The sequence below is a fragment of the Austrofundulus limnaeus genome, unplaced genomic scaffold, assembly GCF_001266775.1.
Source record: "Austrofundulus limnaeus strain Quisiro unplaced genomic scaffold, Austrofundulus_limnaeus-1.0 Scaffold0, whole genome shotgun sequence".
In the NCBI taxonomy this organism is placed as follows: Eukaryota; Metazoa; Chordata; class Actinopteri; order Cyprinodontiformes; family Rivulidae; genus Austrofundulus; species Austrofundulus limnaeus.
Window position 1 is genome coordinate 8,157,034 of NW_013952402.1, and position 21,551 is coordinate 8,178,584.

General features: G+C 40.0%; 1 protein-coding gene across 2 annotated transcripts in view; it reads right to left on the minus strand.

The window, feature by feature from the left end:
• Positions 1-1,977: 1,977 nt before the first annotated feature.
• LOC106513128 (protein FAM53B) overlaps positions 1,978-21,551 on the minus strand; it is a 24,848-nt gene continuing 5,274 nt past the window's right edge. Inside the window, exons 2-6 of one of the 2 annotated variants that reach the window (XM_014001820.1) lie at positions 21,082-21,152; positions 14,357-14,630; positions 12,864-12,918; positions 9,987-10,849; positions 1,978-3,138 (exon numbers count right to left, since the gene is read on the minus strand). In XM_014001820.1, the coding sequence (XP_013857274.1) occupies positions 2,794-3,138; positions 9,987-10,849; positions 12,864-12,918; positions 14,357-14,437 (1,344 nt within the window). In that variant the 5' untranslated portion in view covers positions 14,438-14,630; positions 21,082-21,152 and the 3' untranslated portion in view covers positions 1,978-2,793. The remainder of the gene's footprint in view (positions 3,139-9,986; positions 10,850-12,863; positions 12,919-14,356; positions 14,631-21,081; positions 21,153-21,551) is intronic. The other variant, XM_014001812.1, reaches the window with a different exon arrangement.

Below are 21,551 nucleotides of genomic sequence, written 5' to 3' on the forward strand. Positions count from 1 at the left end.
ATATTGCCCCTTTAAGTTTGTTAATCAATCACGCCCAGTTACTAAAGCCCAATCACAAACTTAATATCTGATATACTATAAAAAACTGTAAACTTAAAAAAAATTAAGAAAGAAAGAAAACCTTGTCATACTTTGACTCATCACACTTTTTACAAAAACAGTGGTGACAACCCATTCTCCAGTCCTTTAGCAATTGCTTGTTCCAGAGTCGGGTTCGCGGGGGGCAGCAGCTTGAGCAGGAAAACCAAGACCTCCCCAGCCAACTCTTCCTGCTCTTCAGGGAGGATTCCAATGTGTTGCCAGACAAGAGTCTCTCCAGTGTGTCCTAGATCTTCCTCAGGGTTTCCTCCCAGTTGGACATTATGGAAGCACCTTCCTAGGTAGCCATTCAGGAGGCATCCTTACCAGATATCTGAACCATCTCAACTGGCTCCTCTCGATGCGCAGCCGCTCTACTCTGAAGTATCTCTCAGATAACTGAACTTCTCACCCTATCTCTAAGGGAGAGTCCAACTACCCTGYAGAGAAAACACATTTAGACCGCWTGGGTCTGCAATCTTGTTCTTTCAGTCACTGCCCAAAGTTCATGGCTGTATGTGAGATTAGGAACGTAGACGGACCGGTAAACAGAGTTTCGCCTTACAACTCAGCTCCCTCTTCACCACAACAGACCGATACAGAGTCCACAATACTGTGGAAGCTGCACTGATTCGTCTGTCAATCTCACGCTCCATTCTTCCCTCACTCGTGAAAAAACAAACAAAAAAAAGCAAACAAAAAAACAAAATAAGTGAACTTTTCCACTTCAGGCAGARCCTCACCCCCAACCCGAAGAAAGCAATGGCCTCAGATTTGGAGCTGCCGCTTCATGCTCGGCTGCGAACTGCTTTGGTAAGAGCTGAAGATCACAAATAAAAGATGCCAAGAGGACCACATCATCTTTAAATAGCAGAAATGGAATCCTGAGGCCAAAAAAACTCCCTTTGTCTCTTGTATTAGACTGACATACTGAATATCTCTCTGAAACCCAATGATTCTCTGCAAGTGCAAATCATGGGTAAAAATAGGTTGATTTGACATTATCTTAAGTGGTGCATTCATTAGAACATAGATTTAACATCATAGTAACACCTAATGTTTGCACTTTATGTATTGCATCATTAATTCGGAAGCAAAACCAGTGTGATAGAATTACCAAGTTAGAAATAGCAATATGGTCCTCCTCAATTCATAAGGATAAAAAGATAAAGCTGATTTATTTATTTTCMTATCATTTTTAAAGGAGTGTACTTAAAGCAAAAAAAAATGGATTATTAGAGATGTTTTGTGGCTGGAAAGCAAATATAGCTTTGGGTTACAGAGAAATGGCACACATGCAGGACAGGTTTGTAAAAGTTTGCATTTGAAGCTACTWTTTTCAGCAAAATTAAAGCAGCTGTGGTGCTTACAAGCCTGAAAAAGACCTGATCAAATGTGAGCCTTTAGGACAAAGGTCATGTAACATTTCCACCGCCCTGTCCTGCAGTATGTCTTGTTGGTTGATAAGGAGTCCATCTGTGCTAACTGCGTCACACTCTTATTAATGYACTCCCTGTTGTATACTCTAAAGCTGAGAAACATGAGATTATTCATATTCATGGTTTGCGATGCACTGTTTCTATGAAAACTAGATTAACAATTGTAAAGAAAAAGAACTTGATCGCTGACGTGAAGAGACCATATCAAAATTTTTGCCCAATAAAATCAAAGCGAAATGGAAAATGGAAGCGAGAAGAAGTGGGCGTCAATATAATAATTCTGAAGCGTCTGCAGGAAGTGATTGTGGGAGAGTGGGTGCAGCTTGTACAGAACGTCTGGAAACTTTGCCGCTCATTCAAACTTTTGATCAGTCAAAATAAAATCTGTTGTACACGGAAATTAAAGAAAAGAAGAAGAAAAAAAGCAGGCAGCCTTGACAAACTGAAATAAAACCAGACGTGTAGATGCAGGTTGTGAATTTATTTCCATTTTGTCAGAGGAAAGGCTTCGCAATCTCGCTTCATCAACAAACAGCGCATCAAAAATTCTGTTCTGTAGAAAAAATACACACTGCCATTTGAACACGAAAGAGATTCAGTGTTTGGTTCAAACATACAACTTGCATATGAACATCAGAGACAGTGGCTTTCAGTGAGGCAGGGTTCTTGAGGACTACAAGAACGYGCATTCAAAAGAAGGCACTTTTTTAAAAACTCTTCATAAAGCTTATTGAGCCTACATTCAGACAAAAAGATTTATGTGTGCACAAAAGATGAGGAAAGGCCAAACTAAACTCTGTAAATATACATACATGTGTGTAATTTTTTTACCCCAACTTCTAATTACTCTGAAAAATGAAAACTGGAGCTAAATAAATGAGATCACAGCTAATGCTACAGTACTATAAAACCTAAGGTGAGCTGATTTTGGAAAGGTYACCAGGTTAAAAAAACAGTGAGGGCTGGGATTTTTTTTTAAGACAGTCTCACTTTTCCACTCCTGAGAAAAGGCAAACGCTGAATTCAAAAACATAAACAACTAAGGTTACTGCTTTTTGATTAAAGCAAAAAAAAAAAAAAGAGTGTTCAAATGCATATGTGTCATTAAGAAGGCAACTTTTCRTGACGTACTTTCTCAGTCTTTTTTAACATTGTTCCCTTTCAAAACTAAACATTCGTTTCCCTACAGGACACATTAATAGTCACTTCTTGGTTCATCAGATGTGACTTTCTATAACAAACGTTCACGCAGTCTTTTAAAATCTCTTTAAAATGTTCAGTTTCTTTCAATCTGGTCAAGGTCCAGCTCTCCCCCAAGCTGGAAAATATCCTTCTGTGTTCCACGGTCACCCTTCCAGAGGGTGCGTTTGGTGTCCGCAATGCACGCAGGAGACCCAGGCCGCGAGTCCACGCTGTAAGCAGAATCACTATCCACTTCCTCRTAGGAGGAATCCTCCTCTTCGTCATCTATCACCTTTTCTCGCGATTCTAGTCCCAGCTTGGACACAGCCGTGAAGGCTGWCTCCGATTGGCTGGCAGCATCGAAGGAAGGCAGGCTTGACTGGAAGCTGTCGGAGGCTGAGAATCCAGGCCAGCTCAGGCTTTGAAAGGTCTGAAGTTTCTGAAAAGGAGAGACAAGAGAGAAATAAATGTCTGTTTGTGCATCGTACTGGAGCGTCGCTTTACTGAAACTATAAAAGTTAAATGAGTTTGGCAGTGCAAATTTGAGGTCAGGTTTTCCCGGAAAGTTAGAAAGAGATTTGGCAGATTTGCCCATCTGTGTGGGCAGCTGAAAGCTGGCATTCCCTTTCATTGACTGCATGTAAACATGTAAACATGAGTCCATAAACGCCACTGAGGAACATACAGAAAGCTTTGGACCTTCTGTGAAAAAATGTTGGGATGAGCTGCAAACCACAAAAAGGTATCTTTTGTTTAAACGTGGTCTGGGCTTATTCGTGACTATAAGCCACTCTGAAACACAGGCTTAAACCAACCCTGAAAAGCAAAGAGCATTTATTATTTAAGCCATTGTTAATCACGGAGGTTATGACATTTTCTTTTAAAGCACACTCCAGGGAGAGTCAGGTAACGTATATACGTAAACAAAAGGCTGCATTTTTCCACCCTAAACTTGACCATAAATAGATTCAAACAAAATGCTGTCTGCTTTCATGCTCTCTTTTCACCCCGATGTCCCCTTTGCAACAAAAAGGAAGGCGGTCTTGCAGTGCAGTGAAGGGATTAATGATCTCTGGAGTGCCTCCAGCAGCAGATGTTCGAGGCATGGCAGTGAATAGAGATGAGGTTTTTTACCAGAAGGCCTCGGCTTGTGTGATAGACACCTGTAATGTTGTCGAGCATGTGTTGAGACATGGGTTTGGCTGGTAAAATAAAACCGGGAGTTTGATTTTCTTCCTTTCCGTAATTTTGCTAGTAATTTGGCGGCACGACGGCTCAGTGGTTAGCACCGACGCCTCACAGCAAGAAGGTCCTGGGTTCGATCCCCGGTTCGGACCTGGGGTCTTTCTGTGCGGAGTTTGCATGTTCTCCTCGTGCTTGCGTGGGTTTTCTCCGGGTACTCCGGTTTCCCCCACAACACAAAAACATGTACAATAGGTTGCCTTCAGGCCCAGGCCGCCCTTGAAAAAGAGATCTGAGATCTCAATGGGATTTGCCTGGTAAAATAACGGTAAATAAAATAGATCCATAAGAAAACTTGAGGAAAACAATTATGTTTCCTAAATAAATTTCACATGTATGACAATTCATCTGCAAGTGCTTTAGGTGATCATGTGAAGTGTGGGAGGTTTTTTTCTTCTTCTGTAGTTACACCGCTGGAGTGGAAAAGGGGATTTCTAAGCTCTCAATCTTAACCCCCTGTATTACCCCACTACTAATTATCACAGCAGAGGAGGAGACGAAAGCGAAGAAAGAAGGGGGGGAGAGGCAGCTTCTACACAATATGCTTTCTATAAAATCCACTGAGGCAGACTGGGTTTTGGGCGGTAGTGGTGGTGGGGGACCAGGGTTGGATTTCTGCTCTGTACCCAGCTTTGACAGACGAAACACATCTACGCACGCACACACACATCACGGCTGCCTCACACATGGACTCTAATGCTGTTATGTCTTCACATACACGACTAACAACTACCAAGCAGTGTGAGGTATTTCCAGGGAGTCGTGTTTAGATCGTTTAAATCTTGAATGGGACAATTTGACTGTTCAAACAACAGTGAAACAAACTGGTATTCAGACAGACGCTACTACAAAGAACGAGGCTCTTATGAAAAGATGCGACCTACAATATAGGATCAAAAAGCAGTGGAATAAGCACACACAGGAAGGCTTAGGCAAAWACATTTCTGATAATGTGTCACAGCAGCAAAAAAAAAAAAGAATCAAAAATCAAAAAATACTCAACATGGAAAGGTATCTTGAACGTGGTGAACAAATGATGGCAAACAAAACAAAAGAAAGGACAGACGTACAAGCAAAGGGCTGAACTCATTCCTGGCAGGTAATTATACACATGCACACCTCTGCATCAATTATTTGTGTGTATGTGTGTGTGTGTGTGGATGCCTTTGTGTTAAGTCTGTGTGTTTGGATTTTACTATAAAAGCACAAAACATATATTTGAATGCCTGGAGATGAAAATGAAAGAAGACATTTGTTCAGTTGGTTGATGCTGAAACAAAGCCGACAATCTGCACGACTTCACTATACAATTGACATGCATGTACTGCATGTACGCACATTTATGACAAGTGGAAACATGCCATTGTACACAGCAAGAAGACACACCTTCAGACGCCCACCTGGGTGATCCTGCAAGCCTTCGAGGCTTGACAGTCAGTTATGATCACCATGTCTGCCATCCCAGAAATGGAGTGAGTGCAGAAGGGTTGAGGTGGGGGAGCAGTCTAAACTTGGGCCACTGGGACTACATAAATAGAGAGGAGAGAGGAGTTTGTCTGCCAGCCTTCCTGCAGGAGTGCAGCTTTCTGTCCTGATCCCAACTTTTCTCTGAGCACACACATTTGGGCTGTGTATTGGCAAGAATTTGGCGATACGATACATATCATGAAAGAGGGCTCACGATACGACATATCCCGATATATTGCGATACTGTAAGCAAGATGATATATTGCGATATATTGCGATTTTTTGTCCAAAAATTCTATTAAATAAAAACCTCAATAGGAAAAAAAATGAAAAACCAAAATTCATTGCCTCAGAAAATTCTAATATCACATAGACATAATTTTGATACATTTAGCTGTGTTCTGCTTCGTATGTATTTTATTTTATTTGTTTCATATTCCTTATTTCATCCATGTTTTCAATTATTAGACTAAATTTGCCAATAAATAGTTTGAAAACATATTTTTTGCAGCTTTTAGTTTTTAATATCAATTCACAATATGGTCACCCAACACTTAACAACAGCCTGTACCTCAAGAAGTAGAGGATCCAAATGGCTGGCTCACTGCTGASAACTAGTGGCCAGAGGCTGAACTACAACATAAAAATGAACGGCTGGCAGGAAAGTTAACATTTTAAGCCTTAATAAAAAATCGATACAGGGCTTTAGAATATCGWTACAGTATCGGGAAATGAAATATCGCGATATTTCAGTGTATCGATATTTTCTTACACCCCTAACACACATACACACACACTTTCAATTTGCTCAACGCGCCCCCTTCTACCACTTGAACTGCTAACGCAGCAAAGCCAAAGATTGCCTTTCAGACTGTACAACTTAAGTTATTAAGTGTCCAGACTTACCCCACTCAAGCCATTTCCTGAAAAACAAAGCGTACGCTGCATCAACAATCATTCAGCAAGTGACCTACAATCAAGAGATAAGATTCCTCGTCCTATAACTTGCAACACTCAGTCAGTTCTGTGGAAAAAACATGGTCGCGCCAACATGAAAGGGCAGCCAGGGATAAAAGCAAGACAGTGGGCAGAGGAGCAAACTGACATACACCGCTGACAAGGAGGATATTCAAAGAATCTTGGGGGCAGCAGCATGTAAATCCCTACAGTAGTTGAGTTACAGCCAATTAGCAATTCATCCACCCACCCTCAGAATTCACACCTGCCTTCATTGACGTGGTCGAGGAATCCAGACACTAAATTATAACATGTTCCACTGACAAAACAGGCTGGAGACCTGACCTGTCCCAGTCTTTAACCCTGTGAACATCAAACACACCTAAAATGAAGTCAAACTCCTCCAGTACACCATGTGCAGTGCCAACTTCGCATTTATGTTTGTTTTCCCATTTAAACTTGTTATTCATCTACACAGACATGAAATCCAACAAGCAGGGTAGGTGTGAGATAAAAAAAGAAGCGTCTTTATCGACAGCCTTAGGCAAGGAACCATTTGAGTTCAGCAGTTTGGTTTGACACACACCTAAGTCTTTAGAAGGAAAAGGAGACTATCCCACATTGCAACAGAAGCAAAYAGTTGTCAGTTAAAGATTGGTTTATGATTTCAGTCTACTTAAAAAAGGGAAACAAAAACTACAGCAAACTTAAAGTGCCTGTGACATAAAGTTTTTATAATAAATATGAATGTATTTTTGGAAAGATAACTTTGATAACATATTGTTAAAAAGATTTCATTCCACTGAGATGAACAATGGTTGAGATTTTTGCATGTGAAGTGACAGGAAGTGATGTCAAAGGGGAATGTCTGAACGTAAACAGAGCCTTGCTAAAATGGCTAACCACACAGACAGTAGAGAGGAATTTGATGTTTCTTTAGATTATTTTAATCACTATCATAGAGTGATGAGAAAGAGTCAGAGTTCAAATAATATTGTTTCAATAAACAAAAACCAGGGAGTTTTCTTTCTCAAAGAGTTCCCCTTTGATGTCACTTCCTGTCTCACTTAAGCTGAGCAAAATTCAAAAGAAAATATGCTAGTTATGTGACATAACGGGTAAAATCATATGTATTATGCAAAGTTTCTTAAATATTAATATATTTTCTTTGACTTTGTGTATTTCATGGATATGCATGTCATGGGCACTTTAATGTTTCATTCCTACAGTTCAAGTGATCTACTTCAAAGGTGGAATCAATGAATTCAGCTAAATTTTTATGACTGCAGCTTAAATCTGTAAATAATTTCTTATGGGGAACATGTAGCTCTGCGTTTCCAGACTGGCACTTTCTTTCTAAGCAGCTTGGTATCATTAAGTTGCACCTTTATTCCTGGCTCAAATGGAGATCTTTAACAAATGTTTCTAAGATTTTGAGGTTATTAAATATAGCTAGAAATTCCATTCAGACTTGGTTAAGGTTCTGGAAACATTTGATGTAGACTTGTTGTTGGGCCTGTCGCTATAAGCAAGAAATCAATCAATCACATGATAAAATGAGGTCTATTTAAAAAACGAGATTGATAATATTCATTTGCCTGTTTGTTTGTTTGTTTTCTTCTTGTCTCCCTCTTCTCTACGAGACGTAAACACAGGTGTCAGGTATTTGCCGGGTGCACGCATAACCCCTGTAGCATGAGAACCCCGAAAATAGGCATTTAGCTAGAGGAGTGCCTCCTTAAAGCTGGTGATACCTCAGGGCACAGTGCCAAACCTTGGGTTTGCTGAGCATTGTTTTTTTTTTTTTTACACTACATAAATTTCATAAAATTCAAAAGCAGCATGCGGGTGACTGCAATAATTTTATGAAACCAGAGGAAGACACATAAAGAAGAAATTATGCTAGCTTGGAAAGAGGCAGGTAGTACCATTATATCAGTTTAAAATGGACTCCAAACGATATTATTTTTTATCCCAGTAATTACTGAGGCAATTTACTGTATCATCCAGCAAAATTGCTACAGGCCTACTTACTGATATAAAGAAAGACTTTTTTTAGCAACAACACATCAAGTTTCAATTGTGCCAAAGTCGACTCAATTCATTTTAAATTATACTGCATGCAAACTGTGCTACATTTCTTGCCCCAGGCATGCACGAGGGTGAGAAAGTACACAGTTACAGCAGACTTGCAATGACCCATCTAACCTGCACAGTCTAACTCGTTTCAACAATGCTGGCTGTCGTGCAAATAGATAAAGATGATCTGCAAAAGCTGAGCCAAGAAAACAACTTGCTATACTCTCAGGACAGGCTTGTAATCAGCAGAGTCATTAAAAGCAGAGATAAAACCRACTTCAAATCTGCCTTTGTGTATTTGTGAGTATAAATGTTCAATCGGTGAGCTTGATTTTCCCCTTTTTAGCAGCTGGCATGACTAGAGGAAACATGCCTGCTGGGCTTTATTACCCAGGCCTAGTTGATCCAGCCCTCCTGAGGGTGAAAAGCTGGGAGCACAACTGGTTTTGAAAAAAGGAAGGGAGGGTAGATGAACAAACTGATGGTACTTTCTAATCAGGGAACAGGAAAAGAACAAATTCCCTTGACACGGGGTCTTATGTAGGAACAGTTTAAAGTACAATATAAAAGCTGTGCTGAGGAAAACAAAGTGAAAATAGACGGTCTGTACTCTTGATTGTGAGTCTCTAAATCAGGCCTAAATGCATTCTGGTTTTGATGCTACAGATTAATTTTAATGAAAAAAAAATAAGACAAATTACATGGAGCAGGGCTGTAGCAACTTTAGAGGATTACTAAGCATTAAATCAGTACATGCCTTTTAATTCCATCATGCTGTTTTAGGTTTGAGTTTGTCCTGGGGTCATATACTCTCTGAATGTGTCCCTGATTACTCTAACCTTACAAAAGAACAAAAAAAAAGTTTGACATAGGAAAGGCAAAGAAATGTTCAATATATCTACATATTCCTGCAATTAATCACCTTTTGTTCCTTTAACTGCCTGATAGTAGATAAAAAAAGGCACAAGAAAAGGATGCAGCTCTGCAACCAGTGAAAAATGGAGGGTAGCAGCTGCAAGAGGGACACAAATGACCTTTAAGAGTCCAGCCTTTGGATAACGTATTTGCCCAACAGACTTAATGAAATGATAAAAACAGAGGCTTGACTTGCTTGTTAGGCAGTGTGAGCGAACATGAGGAATGCTTCTTTAGCAGTGAGCACCACTCCAGGAGGAAAGCCTAAAATCCCTTGGCCTCAACACCCTGGACTGACGACCCAGAGAGCTTCACTCAGTTGTATTTAACCCAGTCCAATCAGCCTTGGAAAGAGTAAATTGTAGCTATGTTTGTGGATCGCTTGGACTTTCCTTTATGTAAAAACATGACATAATTTGTCTGTGTGGTGAGGGTATTTTGTCTGGCATTTGGCTAAAATGCAGTCAAGGACAGCTTGCAGCATTAACATCAGAAATGTTGATTTAATGTCAACTGAGGAGAAAAGTGTTGCTAAACCTTAGACCTAGTCAGTTACATTTATTTGCACTCAAATGAATGCAAGCCTGTGTGTGCTTGTCTGTGTGTGCGCCAACGGTTCCTCCTAACCTGAGTCATCTTTGCCAAGTCCAGGGAGGGACGCTGCTCCTGGGCATCCTCTGGTCTTCGGCGCTTCATAGCAATCTTTTTGTCGTTCAGCACACAAGGCTGAGATTTGCTCCGAGACAGGCACCCTTTCCCCGCACCCCTCCTTTCAGAGCGTCTCCTCAGCTCTGGCGTGGAGTCTGGAGAGCTGGCCTCCGATGATTCCTCCTTCTGGAGCTCSGTCGGACTGATCTGCTCGTGGGAAAGCGACAGAGGCCTGAGGAAGACCTGATTGTGGCAGTGATGAAGGTGCTGTGAGAAAGGAGAGGTAGGGGATACTGGCGAGGCGGTGAACTGAGGGTGGAGAGGCAGTTGCTGGTTGAAGAATTGCAGGTCCACCATTCCATCTGAAGGGAGGCTAGAGYGCGAAGGTAAACTGAAGCTGGAGCTGCGCTGCATGATGGGGAAATGGCCCGCCCCTCCTGCTCGGACACTTCCTCCACTGTGGCACCTACGTTTCTCCACGGACGTCCACACTCGGGAGCCTTGGGGTCTCCAAGACGAGCGGAACCCACTGAATTCATCGGAAAACGACAGGGAGCGGCACTGACGTTTGCTTGGCGGTGCTGCAGGAGCTTGACTGGCGGCGGTGGTAGAGTAATGTGCCGTGGTGGACGTCCCGTGGGTGCTGATCGGGCTGCTGTTGCTCAGAGTCAGATCTCTTATCAGGCTGGTGATAGCAGTGGTGCTGCCTGGTTCCTTGGTCCACAGTTGGCTCCCAGGTTCAGGCATCACATCCCACAAGCTCTCCAGACTGGAATCAGACTGGCACGGAGATTTCTGCTGGACGGCACAGCTTCGCCCCAGGTCGAACCATCCATCTGCTTCTGAAATGATTTGAAACAAACAAATTCACACTCATTAGTCTGAACAAAAATGTGTTAAACTAAAAAGACACAGCAAAGATTTTCATTATGTAAACTGTTTCTTGTAACTTGAAAACACGGGGGGAAAGGGGGAAAGGGAGTAAGAAGAAATTGTTTTTGTAGGATTGAGCTGTTGAATAAGAGATGGGGAGCACAAACTTTTTCCCCGAGAATGCCAAAAAAAAGGGACATTTCATAAATCCATAAAATATGAGCATTTGAGTATTTTGTAGTTACTTGTATTTCATATTTAATCTTAATATAATTCAAAGATAAAGTCAGAACCATGAGTGAAAACTACACTACATCCCCATAGTTATTGAGCCAATGGATGGAATGACTCTAAATGGAAATATGTTTCAACTTTTTAAATATTTTTTATTTATTTATTTTATTTATTTATTTATTCTTTTAAAAAAAATTTTTTTTCAAAAAAAAGAAAAAAAAGAAGAAGGGAATATGTTTCTACATAAAGCGACAAAAGATGACAACCAGGGTACCTGCTGGTGGGCCAATTTTGGACTCCGGACCCCACTTTGGACACCTCTGGTCTAATAACATTATTAACCAGAAATAAACACGCAATTCAGAACACACACACAAAAACTATGAGCTTTTGTGTTCAAAAACTGTCATTTGTCTGAAGATGGATGACAGAATTCTACTTTGGGGAAAAATAAAAACAAAAAACTGAATAGCTAAACTAGTGCTGCTCATGTGAAACTGGTACTAAAACCTAAAATCCCCAATTCTGACAGAAATAAACTTTTTACACAAGCATTTTTATACAAGCAGAGTAGCAATGAAAACAAAAAAGGTGCTGTTTGTTTTGTTACTGTGTAGTCAAGCAATCGAAAGTGTGACTCAACATGATTATAATGTGTTGTTTTTCCACACATGCTGCTAAAAATCTTTGTTGTGAACKTATGAATCAATACAAACTCTTCTGTTTTAATCGTTTTTATAATTACACACAAAAGAAAAACTAACATCAATAAAATCTCATTTTAATTCTAGCTTGATCTAAGTTCCTCAGAACAAAGCAGGCAAGTTGATCCACTTGCTGTAATTATCTGGAAAATGTCTGAGGAAATTTATCAGATAATACAAGTATCATATTTGTTTTTTTAGCATCTAAACCTGCATTAGTGTTCATTCCAGAAAAATTAAAGACACATAAATGTCAACTAGTCAAACAGCTGGCACAAAATATGCTTTTAGAAGCAGTATAATTTGCCACATAACTTGTCCTTAATATAAGTCTAAAGTGCAGGCAATAACACTGCAACCATAAAAACTATATCCCATCCTCTTAAATGCCTGTCTCTGTTTGGCATGCTCTCTCAGGGACTGGTGACCTGAAATCACTGTTTTGGGCAGACGAAACAATGCGCACGGGCTACAAGAGATGACCCGACAGGAATGTCAGTAAAACAACTTGACAAAAGGAGATTCGGATTAACTTCAAAAGGCCAACCTTTGAATAAGATATACAAAAGGCATTGACGGGCATGCTAACGTCAGGACTGGTAATAGAAAAGAAAAGAGCGTGCCACACTCAAACAAATAAAGTTGATAGTGAGTGGTTGTGGAGGTTTTGTATTTACAGTCGATGTCTTTTAACACAGGGAGTAATGGCTGCAGCTTTAAAAGAGCCTAAGGGAAATTGTTGACATAAGTAACAGCATATTCAATTACATTTCACTCCCATGAGAACGCTGTGCAACGTAGTATAGAGGCAGGTGCACCCTTATCATGAGAGGGGGATGACTGACAGATGGAGAAAGGGAGAAGTGAGAGATTGAGTGTGACAGAGGGGATAAAAAAAAACAAATAAGTTGTATCTGAGGTCACTGACCTCGATGGCTCGACTTATGAAGTAATTAACGGAGCAATTTACTGTGCCGGAGTTGGGTGCAAAGAACATAGGAGTTCACATTTTAACTACAGAGAGGAGGAAGAACGAAGAACTCACCCACAGTTCCACAGGAGAAGAGGGTGGTCCCTCTGCTCATGGTGTGGAGATCACTCTGTAGGAGATTAAACAGTCAAAAAGATATAAACTGTTTTAAAAAATATATGAACGGGAGACATAAAAAAATAACACGAGCTGACAAATTTCTACTCATTTTACCAGTGAAAAGGTTGAGTCAGTTTATACTGTAGCTTCCGAAAACCAGTACTGAAAACCTTGCTGTGTGCCGGCTGCTCAGCAACAAACAGAAATGAAACGGGGAGTAGCACATACTTCGACCACTGACTGGTGACCAGCGGAGCATTTAGCAGCTTTTAGAGCCAAGCATGCCCCTCAAGAGTTGGTTGGGAACAACAACAACACCAACAAACACATTAATCCTGATCAGATGAACTGAAACCAGTCTACGAATCACCCTTAGGACACCTGAGTTTCTGCTTGGTATGCATTTTTTAATTTCCTCTATCTACTTGGATGAGTGGAAATTCGAAAATATAAAACATAACTTAAAAAAAATTAAACATGAACATCTTTTTAAACTAAAAAATTGAAAGCAGAATAAAATATGTTGCTAAATGAGGAYGGAGGCCTCAACTATAGGAGAATCTATTTTATCACAGGCTTTTAATTTTTTTAATCCTCTGATTATGGAAACTTAAACAAAACATACAAAATATTTGTTATATAAAAACATTTGATAACCAGGGAACCAGCCGACGAATTACTAAACTCACACAGTACAAGGTTTCTGATGTTTTCATTTTTTCTAATAGCAAAAGTAATTTGGTTTTTAATTTGGTAATTAGTTTTTTTGTTTTACTATGTTGTTTTCTTTTAATTAATGCATTAAGGCAAGGTGGTGKATGTCCAAAGGACAAAAATAACATRCYGTAATACCGTCCATTGCTTTGACTCACCTTGGGTTTATTACTACAACAAGAAAAAAATGTTTTCTAAGATATAGCTCACTGAATCCAAAACAAAGTGTATTGTGTTGGAGAAGATGATTAAATGACAGACAGAGCTGGTACACTTACACCTCAGTGCTTATTAACTTGTAGGAGTGAAAACGTGATGCAGCCTAAACTAAACACATCAGCCCTCCAGCTTTTTATTTACAGGTTAAAGGTGGAGCTGGGATCTAAAAAAAAAACAGAGGCGAGACTAAATTAAACTTCTATTTCAAGGCTTCAAGCCCTGGCTGTAAGACATCTTTTTCTTAATAAAGACATCTTTAGAGGATATCTGAGGAAATGTTGGGAGTTTTCTTTTATGACAGCAGGACAGAAGCGGCAACTTAAAGTGTCTCTTTAGTGCAGTGTAAAGGGGAGTAGCAGGATGAAAATAAAATGTAAATATCTGGTTTCTGACTTTTTAGAAGTGAAACCAAAGTGTTTGCAAAAAAATAAGTGATCTAGTGCTTAGGAGTGGCTTCTCACAAACAAGCCACACTGTGAAGATTAAGAAATATTAATAAATGGCGTTTTTCTCACCKTCTGTCTTTCGATGCTCTTGGACGTTACATCACGGACACCCTTCTTCTTTTCCAGTGTTTTTGAGAAAATGATCACCATCGTAACAAGTAGCTCCGCTCCGAGGTGTTCACGTACAGGAAACGGCCATGGGCAGCCATGTTACACAGGCGCGGAGCGGCGAGGGCACATTTGGGCAAAGCAGAACGGTAGTTGGTGACCTCCCATCTGAGGAACGGTGTGAGCGAGGACAAYGGCGGCAGGAGGGGGTTTCTGCTCATTCGTCGCCTTATCTCTGTGATAAAAAGAAAATGCAGAAAACATAAAACACTCAGTTAAAGCCACGCTGCATCGAGAAGAGTGAATGGATTTGCTATCGTTTTGTCTGGCGGACTTTGTCAAAGAGATGTTCCAAAAAGGGAGTATCGCTTTTAGCAGCTGTGGAGGAACAAAGGTCTGACTTTAAAATTTAATAAAAAAGTTTGGGGCTTTAAATAATGAGTAGCACTTGGAGTATGTATTGTTAAAAAGTCTCAGCTACAGCCAAACCAAAATTTATCACAACATCTGTAAGATTGACTAAAATGTGTGTTCTCTAAGGACAGTGGGTGTGACAGTCATCCTGAATCCAGTTGACAACAAAAAGATAATATTTTTAGATGTGCATTCAACCATCATTTTCTTAAAGGGTTCCTAAAATTTGTCCAGTGCTTCATGAGATATTTTGCAGACACTGAAACACAAACACACATGTAAAGGAAATGGAAAAAAAGTAAAAGCAAACAAAATGCATAAATGTTTGCATTTGCAGTACACGCCCTATAACTGCCTTTACGGTTAACTTGGTCTAAAAGAAACAGTTCACAAAGGAATCGTTTTAACAGCTAAAACTAGATGAAAAACCTAAAGGGGGACTGACATATGTCTTTCTGTTTGACCTTTACCACCCTGACACTTAAAGCAGCTCAACCACTCAGTTATCAGAACAGCTACACACCCATAAAGCTACTGTCTAGGCAAACAAAATGGCCTGCAACATGATCAACTGCTTCCTCATCCTCACAAACTGAAGAACGTTTGGCTCTGCCACATGAAGCATTGGACATATGGAGACTTAAACATACTGCGACAGACGGTATATTTTACCAAATCCCGGAAAAAACATCCCTTGCGTCAAATGACAGATGTRGCAAGGAAATTTGAGCAGAGGAGTAACATATATGTGGTTGCCTGCATTCGCATTTGACAAAAAAATGCAATAAAAACAACTTTTAAAACTTGTGAAGGGAGTTAGGTGTTTGGCAGATGGTGCATTTGCTGCTTGGTTCTGCTTTTTTGATACATTGTGAATGATGTTGAGAAACGATGGGAAAGTTGAGATGTACTTTCTTAAGAAAAAAGTAGCTGCGAGACTTTGGGATTAAACCTCACTCCTTCATTAACCACCACCCAACACAGTACCATAAAACATGTAATATCACTGTAGAACAGAATGACTGTTGGCTAATGACAGCTCTCTAATGTGGAACAACACATAAGGCTAATGGATTCTCCAGGCCTGCAATCTCATCCTCCCCATGTAACATGTGGTTTTCTGTTAAGTTGGGCTTGTTGCATTCAACATGCTAGAGCACAAGGGCGTGCACTCACTGGGTATTAAATTTGTTTTGTTGGACAGTAATTCTTACAGGGAAAATCTGAAATAAATATGAGCATGTCATGTTATTTCACGATGTCATCACTGTCCGTTCCTTCTTCTCCAGCCTCATGACTACATAAAGCCTAGAAATGTTTCATGCAGGCCTGCCTCAAACCAACTGCTAGCATATGACTCCCATTAACTCCATTTATCCCAGAGAGTCAGTGGAGCACAACTGGGCCTCCACAGGCAGGAGAAGCTGGTACTGCAGGGCGGGAGGTGGAGGAGAAGGGAGCATTTTCCATGATCACTTTTGCAGATTGTGTCACTGATTAGGACTGACACCGAGATTTGGGCGGGGTTCGAGCGTATTTGTGTACATTAATCAGGATGAGGGATGAGGAGCACGGTGGTCATGTGTAGAGGTTGTAACAGTATGCTGTTAGAAGGAAGCGTGGCATGTTCCATAAGGGCTGAAGCAGCACTTTATGCTCGCGTCTGTTTATGCGAACCTGCACTTGTGTTTGGGGACTGGCAAGTGGGGTCATGGGAGAGGGCAAACCGAGTGTGAATTCAACCCTGGAGCCATGCTTACCTAATGAACGGGCTGCTCGTGATGAGGAAACCAGAGCTCGGTGCACAGAAAACCGTGGCGCACTTCTGTGGGGGCTTTTACYGATCAGATCAAATTCTCACTCCTCTGAAGAAGCCAGTTTCTTGGCTCTCGTTCTCTGTTTGAAAAAGCCTTTTTTTTCTCTTGCTGCTTCGAACACTCTTACATTTATGAGCTGCTGTCGTAAAGCCAATCCAAATCTCTCACGCTTCGTCATACATCTAATCACAGAAAATCCAGAGAGGCGTAATTAAAGTTTTGTCTCACCAGTTTTATTTACAAGACTACAAAAGGCCACATTGATGTCAAGCGATGCGTACTGCTGCACCCTCCTAGATTAGCGACATTCTTGGGGAAACTACTACGTATTTCCAGTTTGAAAACCAACTGTACGTAACAGTAATGGGAGGTGGATCAATTTGACTCTAAAAATAAGAAGTACCTTTTCTCATATGATCATATCCTGTTAAAATCTGATTAAACCTTCGCTCGTACTTGTGCATGCTGGGTCGCAGACACCAGTTATTGGCTCACAATAGTTAGTGACTTCAGAGGGCTCACAAGAAAGGGGCAGCTAAGATAATATGGCTCTCTGCCCAGGCTGTGATTTGTCCAGGCAGATGAATAGGAGCCCATTTGGGCCCCCACACTAAAGTTCTGTGACGGGGTGTTTGCTGTCCATCACCAATTGGCTCTGGTTACTGCATACTTGTGTGGAGCACGTCTGGTGTCAAGACTTTGATCGGTGGCTATAGCTTAAAAAAATACATATTTAACAATTACAAGACCGGGGGGTTCAACAAATAAAACGCTGCACAGATGGCAAACTTTCTACAATTTCTATTCATATTTTGATAGGATTTGTTTGTCGAGTTGACCATAAATAAAAGCCATTTAGCTCCTTTTTCTGTGGAAGTCTGAATTGAAGATTGTTAATTCTAAGGGAACACACAGCCACCCCTCTCACAGATAATGTGCTTGAGGTTGTAAAAATGGTCTTAGGGAGGTCAAGACATACCAGTGAGTCCTTTAGCCATCACCCTAGTACCCACTTGAGAACAAACTTGGGCCAAAAACAACACACCATCACATCGTCTCATGCACATAAACAATGAGGTGTTTCTTCAGTCAAACTTGTTGCATTCCCCGTAGTAAAAACTGCCAGCAGCTCTGCAGGCGCTAAACATAGCAGTTTGCTTCCATTTCGGATTTAGAAAGCAAACCCGCTAATAATAAAACCAATTCGTTTTTTATTTCACTCGTGAGCGTCTCACTTGAACATATGGTAAAAAGCCATCATTTGTTAATGCTTTCAATCTGTTCGTTTAATTAAGGCAAATTCTTTTTTTTAAATAATGGTAATTTGTCAAAGAAGCAACAATTACTGATGAGTGAAGGTGGAAGTGGTAATAGCTTAAGTATAAACCAATTTTAGAAAAACCGGAGGAAAACACTGACCCGATATGTGTGTGTGGCCACAGTTTTAGTCAAAAAAAAAAAAAAACTACACACAGTTTAACTCATGTTTCCCCTGGTCTCTGTTTGCAGATGCATTTTTCACACTACTGTGACCATTAAACTCTGCACGAATACAGCCAGCTCTCAAAATCCCATATACAACGTTGGTTAAACTTTTAGTTTGAAACAAAAGTGAGAGAACTCAAATCAATAAAAAAAGTCAAATATACATGTGAGAACTGCCAGTTTTATTTCTTTGGTAAACATTGGAATTCACCCTCACTGCTCGGTTGACGTGAAGAGAAACTAACACAAATTGCAGACATAAGCACACTTTGGAGTGTGTGAGTTCTACTTCCCTTGTGGTAAAAAACGCTGCTGCTAAACTGGGTGTGGAGCACATCGCCTTCATTACCAAACACATGAAACGAGAAAACCCCAAATATCCACAAAGCATTGTGACATCAATTTAACTTCTCATAAACTGCATAATAAGCCACTGTTGCTTTTAAACAAAGGAGGATTTCATTCAACTAAAAAGAGAAAATAGTGTCCCTACAATTAAAATTACATTAACATTCATTAGGAATGAGTGGTATGTTGTTAGCAACTACAACGAGAAAAAACGATCAGTTGTATTTTCAGGACATTATCATCATCATTATGGCATCGTTTTCAGAGTGTAAAAACAATGTAATACTTGCTTACTTTGCTTTGTTGTCAACACAGAATTACATAATATTTAGTGACCCCTTATTCAGCAATAACTGTACAATGTTTTCCAATTCTTGCTATGAATTAATACATTCCATTTGTTGTGTAGTGTTGTTTATATTTTCAGTAGGTCAGGTTTCGTCTGTTAATCGAGGAGTAAAGAACGTAAAGCAAAAAAAAAAAAAAAGAAGTTTCAACTACCCACTTGTGGAACAAAAATGTAGCACGGTTAAAGTTGTGTGCTGAATATTTTTTTTGCTTCGAGTTAAAAATGTGACGCACTTTCTGCCTGCAAATCTGCACCACTTTCTGAACAAGATCATTTCAAATGAAGCCCAAAACAGTGTTAAAGAAAAAAGTTAAACTGATGTTCAACAAAAAAAGTTTAATCTTGGTTTGAAAATGACAGAAAGTGCCGATTATTGTTTTGTGTATTTGTTGTCAAGTTTGAAATTCCAGTTGTGTGACAATGTGCCGATGTAATATTAGAAGCTGATGTCTACAACTGTGGGAAGATAAGGCGAATGGTTTCTTTAGACAGAAGTATGACTCATATGAGTGATATACAATTTCTTTTTTTTTTTTTGATTAGTCAGACCACAAGACAGCTATTTTTTGTCTTCTATGATCTGAAATAAGTTCATGCAGATATATTTTTTTACAACAGAAACATATCCGTTTTTAATAAAGTGCCAGATAAGTAGCCAAAGATTCCACATTTAGTACTAGTTTTAATTGAAGAGGAATTAACGAAATATGACTTCATGCAGTGAATTAAAAAAAATCTGATTTTAGGAAATGTTTAGCAATGCTGTTTTAGAATACTACAAACATGATGATAGTCTTGAACTACCTATTTTTATTTTAAGACATAGCTTTTGCTCTTACCAAGTAAAAAAGTAATGCATCGTTTTATCATTGCAAATAAAAAAATACATTTTAATGATAAAGTATAATGCAGTTTTAAATAACAGTGTATAAATGATTTGCAACTTGTCTTCTTAACTACCTTGCATTATACTSAGCCTCCTACCTTTTTTCAGCAGGCTGAACTTCATAAACTAGTTGCTATGTTGACAACTGTTTTAGGAACTGAATGYGAAGCTATAGCAACCAATCACAGAGRTCAACAGCGGTTACTGGTGATTTGGAAAAGGAAGACGTCAYCAATCTAATAAAGACTAATGTCTAGACAACTCATCGTTTTCTTATCAGGGACAGTGTTTGTTATAGGAAACTGGRCCATTGTGCAAAAGCGATTTACTGAGCTGCAGCATCGTGACATGCAACCTGCACATTTAGAACGGTTTCTTTTTTTACGCAGGCAGCCTGAGATGTATTCAGCAATGGCCCTATGGCTCAGACCARGAATTAGTTAACTAAAAGCTTTAGAAGCTTGACAGCCAGGATCAGGTGTTTTAGTTTAACTACAGAAAAATATGGGGCCTCTTGCCCCCTGAAATAACCCTTGCATGCCACGGCTATACATACATCAGGTAACCCACTAATTACACTGCCCCCTCCCAATCAATCCCTGCCATTTTGCTTGCGGTTTCTTCCATTAACCATGAGTGCCTGCTCTGTTCTTTGCACAAGCCGGAGCCCTAATCCATCAGGGATACATTACATGGGAGACTCCACTGCTCCTGGCAATCCCTTGCAATTGTTCAGCTCAATAAAGGGGGAACCACTCCTGTGTTGTGAAGGCAAGTTATGTTACACAGACCGTCACAACCAATCATCCAATAAAGTATTTCTTGTGGCCGCGCATGACGTGGCGTTCACATTGTCGAGGTGTGGTTGTGGGTTGGGATTGTGTATGGATGGGAATATGTCTGAACGAAAACTGCGCAGCATTCCGTTGACCCGTTCATTCATCCATGACGAGGCTCAGCTTACCATATGGACCCCTCTGACCGCTCAGCACGTTGTTTAGCAGAAGTGTAAAACAGATATGATTTAAGAGCAAGCTGAAAGTGGGAGAAGTATGTTTTTTTTAAACACAACACTGTTTACAGTTAAAAGTAGAAGAAAATGAAAATGTTCAGTTGACAGAGACAAACAGGAAGGAGTGCTGCCATATTGTTGAAAACAGACTATACCTTAATCTATTTTCACTTGCAAGCGTGCCATATGTTTTCTACTAATGACTGATTTTTGTTTTTGTTGAACTTTGTTTTTTGTTYGTTTGTTTCTTCTACATCTTATAGGACTCTTGTGTTCATGGGTGTCTTTAATAAAATTTATATATCAAAGTATCTGTTGGAAACAATGGACCTCATGCAAGAACAGGTTTGTATTCTTATCCAAAATTTCTCTTACTTTTGTTCATACGAAGGGTTCGTACGAACATGCCACATCAGATTCAGCAAACTCTTCCATCTTCAGGAAAACTGTAAATGAGGAGCATAAACTGATGAATACGTACCAGGTGCTCGCACATGAGAGGATTTTAGCATAATTACAACCCCAAAAACACCATATAAGGCTATACGTTTCCTGCCCCAGATACCAGGAAGTGTCCATTCATAAATGACATCGCAAACTACAAAGAACTTTACGAGTTTGGAGGTTGAAGTCCTGCTCTCAGAGATCCAGAAAAGAAAATCTGTCATTTTTAGCAGCGTCAGCTGTGGAATTGAAGGAGCTGCTAAAGCAGAGGAATGAAATGACGACTGCTCCTACGTCTCCCATGGGTCGTATATGGTCCCAGAAATAAAAATCTGAATCATATCCATCTCTCTCTAGTCCTGCTCCGGTTTTCTTTTGGTCAAATATTTTTAATTTAAGTG